General features: G+C 43.3%; 1 protein-coding gene across 1 annotated transcript; it reads right to left on the minus strand.

Moving 5' to 3' along the window:
* Positions 1-260: 260 nt before the first annotated feature.
* Positions 261-2,327, minus strand: si:dkeyp-72g9.4. Its single transcript, XM_041798065.1, has 2 exons — positions 2,173-2,327; positions 261-1,348 (listed from the first exon to the last, which is right to left on the minus strand). The coding sequence occupies exon 2, from the start codon at positions 1,344-1,346 to the stop codon at positions 576-578; it is 771 nt and encodes a 256-aa protein (XP_041653999.1). The 5' UTR covers positions 1,347-1,348; positions 2,173-2,327; the 3' UTR covers positions 261-575.
* Between the last annotated feature and the right edge of the window lie 1,305 nt (positions 2,328-3,632).

A 3,632-nucleotide genomic window follows, 5' to 3' on the forward strand; every position in this document is an offset into this window, starting at 1 on the left:
AAGAAATCATGATTTAGGTTTCTGATAATTTAGGTCTTTAACAGTAATAACAGAGTAATTAATGGCCTCTATCCTGCATGCATAGCTGCTCAGCCTTTGTTTCTCCATGCTCGTGTTGACAAGAACAGGATCCCGCTGCAGTTACCATAGAAACGTGAGCGCCTGGCGCCAGCAGAGATGAGAGTGGAGTTCATTTTCCAGGGATTTACATCGATCATGGCAGTGAGAAAAACAATGAAATGACAGTTTGGTTTTGGGTATCAAAAGATTTATTTATTTATTCAGACTTAGGTCACAAAACACTTAAAGGTTAAAAAACATTTGCAGATTTGTTTGTTTTTGTAGGATTATCTCCATACAAGCATAGATAGGTCAGAGGAGTAAACATTAATGGAACAACACAGATGGAAATATTTAGGTGTCTGTGTGTTTTAATATGTATCTAAGCATATCCCTTCTATATAAATCTGCATAATACACATCTACATATCTCCTAACATCATTGTGTCATGCACTGACTGAAAATGTTCAGGATACTTTAATGAGGAATGTTTATGCTTTCTGTCCTTTTGGGCCTAAATCTCAGCAATGGCAGGCAGCATGCAGGCCCGAGCTCGTGCCTCCCTCCATGCTGCCCTGCAGTCAGAGATCCACTGTGAGAGCAGAGACTGTTTGATGTTGGGGGTCTGCCTCTCCCCCTCTGCCTCCCCTCTGTCTGCCGGACTCCCTCTCTTGGATGAGCTCCTGTGTTTTGGGGAGATGTTTGGGATAAGAGTGTTAGTGCCGCTGTGCAGCTCTGGGCAGCTGCTCTTGCGTTGGCGAGATACGTCTGGACTTGAAGAACGGGGGATGCTGTGAGCTCTGGCACGAGGATGGCCCTCCCAAACACTACCATGATTCCTTGCAAACCTTGCCTCCATAAAAGCCCTCCTCCCACCTCCTGAGAGGTTGCTCTGGTGCCCGTAAAGATACTCCAGAGGGTCAGATTTTACAAACCTCAGCTCCTGGTTCTGTTCTTTTTGCTGGATGTCATGTGCCTCCTCTTCTGGGTCTGATTGAAAGGTGCTTGATGTTGTTACACTGATCCGGGACGGCTGCAGCCTCTGGTGCACGGTGTCCAGCTGCTGTGGGGAGGCACTGTAGGGGGACACATCCCTGCTGGGGAAGGTGGGGTGTGCCAGGTGGCAGATGGAGAGGAGGTAGTCCTCTGAGGTGACAGCCTGGCACTGGCTGGAGATGATGAGCGAGTTGGCCTCGTTCAAATCCTTCACCGCCTCCTCTGAGCCCTCTCTGATGGTGGGCAGCACCAGCCTTCTCTTGGACAGCAGTCTGGATCTCGGTCGCATGGCTGTGGGAGAAAAACAAGGTCAGGTTTGAAACATCATTCAGATGTTTGGGAGTAAACATAAAAGAGCAGTAGTTAAATATCAGGAAAGCTGAGGATAAGAAAGACTTTGGATGTCTGATTCTGTTGGAAACAGCAATATTTATCTTCAGATCTGAGCTAAATGTTCAAGAAAATCTTTAAAGTCATCAGCAAGCCATTGCTTTATAAGACATCATATTACACTCCATCGTAAGATGTCTACCCCCTTATTTTGCTGTCACATTTGGGCATTTCTCACATGACAAATGACTGAAAATAATCCATAACATCTCTGTTTCCTCCCCTCACTGTCTTAGTATTATTATCAGCCTTCTCTCCTTCTCCTGTCCCCCTCCTTTTCTCCATTTTTAAACACCATGCCCTGCTTACTTTGGAGTGGCAGCGCAAACAGCCCAAAATACAAACAATCCCAGCAAGCAGCACCAGAAATAGATTCTAACTTTAAATGCAATCTCAGTCATGTGGAGCCACAGAACGTGTCAGTTTATATTTTTGTTATGCAAGCTCATATTGTTCTAACCCTGAGAGTCGACCACAGAATATTTTGGTCTCCACCTCACTGCCAAAAATAGAACAAGCCAAACCAGAATGCCAGCCTCTCCCAGTTACTTACAAGGTGTAACCATAGCTAAATTTAGACAGCACCTTCGGTTTACAGCGGCTATAAATGCTTCCACAGCAGCAGCTCTGCCCTGGAGCACAGAACAGGCACCCAGTGTGTTTTCACCTCATGCATTTTCAGCAATGATGTAAGCCATTTCTGCACAATTTGCTTTCCAACTCACCAAAGTCTCTGTCAGATCCAGTTGTTTTCTTCTTTTCTTTTCCTCGTGCAATATCACAAAACAAATAATCTGCCCCCTCTTTGCAAATAACAGTATTTTCAATTTATGATGCTCCTTCTCCAGCCAGTGATGCCCCTGTTTCTCCCTGAGCGTGCTCCAGCTGTCTCTGACCAGAAGCAACGGGCAGAATGCAGATTTATCTTCTCCTCACATCCCTCTTCATCCCTCCCTCTCTCTCTCTCTAGCTTACTTTTGGTTTGCCCTCCTTCTCTGCTTCTAAAAATAGACACACCATCCATTTCCTGAGCCCCGGCTCTGTCATTGGCTGACCGATTGATGGAGAGAGAAAAACAGAGGCAGAAAATGAAAGAGGGAAGAGAGGAAAGAAATTTATTTTTTCAAGCAAGGGGATGACAATGAATAACAAAAGCAGGAAATAGAAATACAGTTTTTACATTTTTTTAAGCTTTCCTATGTCTAAAAATGTCTGCCTGTGACTGAGTGCAGTCACCCCCCTCTAATTTGGATACATTTACCAAGATGACGGATGCCTGATGAAAAGAATTCTCCACATTGTGCAGCTGGTGTAAACATGTGTGGCCGTAAACATGTTAAGGCTGTTATGTGCATCAAATGTGGCGCACATGTGAGAGCTGTGCACATGCAGCTGTGTGTACCCATATGCAACGGGGAATAAAGGGGAAAGCATTCTGGGGCACATTAAAATAAACCATTAGGAAAGTAATGTCTGACTTCATAACTAGACCATGATGGCACAAAGTCAGGATACCATAGAATAAATTACAAGAAAAAAGCAAAATAAAGGCAAAAATTGCCCCCCCCCTCCCAAAATGGGTTACAGTGGCAAAAAATAGGTTAAAAAATGAAAAGAATGGGGAACATCAGCACACATAGGTAAATGAAAGGAAAAGTGGTGCATAAATGGACAGAAGAATGGTGAAAAAGGGGAAAATGGTGGCTAAAGTAATCGAAAAAGGGTTAAAAAAATAGAAGAAATTTTGCTGTAAGTGGCAAAATGTGTGTTGTGTGGAAACAAATGTGCACAAACTTCAGGATACCAGAATAAAGTAGAAGGAACCAAAATAACTTAATGGGGGGAAAAATGCAAAATAAAGGCAAGAGAGAAAAAGAGGGTCAAAAATGGGCATAAAAATGGAGAAATGTGGTGAAAAAGTGGCAAAATGAGGAAAAACAGGTGGTAAAGTGGTGGAAAAGGGTTAAAAAGAGGCCAAAATGAAAATACGCTGCAAACATGTATTAAGAGAGGCAAAAAAGGGCTGACTGAAATGTGTGTTCTAGCATAGTGACTTTTTATCCTTTTATTCTCAGAATAGCAAAAGTCTTAAACAATGCTTGATATAAAATTATATTTATGTAGACAATCAAGGACCAGTTCTATAACGGTGTGGTACCAGATGTGTCCAGGGCCTGTGCCTTCA

Source organism: Cheilinus undulatus, linkage group 10, assembly GCF_018320785.1.
Source record: "Cheilinus undulatus linkage group 10, ASM1832078v1, whole genome shotgun sequence".
Lineage (NCBI taxonomy): Eukaryota > Metazoa > Chordata > Actinopteri > Labriformes > Labridae > Cheilinus > Cheilinus undulatus.

Bases quoted from the DNA above. Each gene is read 5' to 3' on its own strand.
- si:dkeyp-72g9.4 (XM_041798065.1), bottom strand. From the start codon at position 1,346: ATGCGACCGAGATCCAGACTGCTGTCCAAGAGAAGGCTGGTGCTGCCC.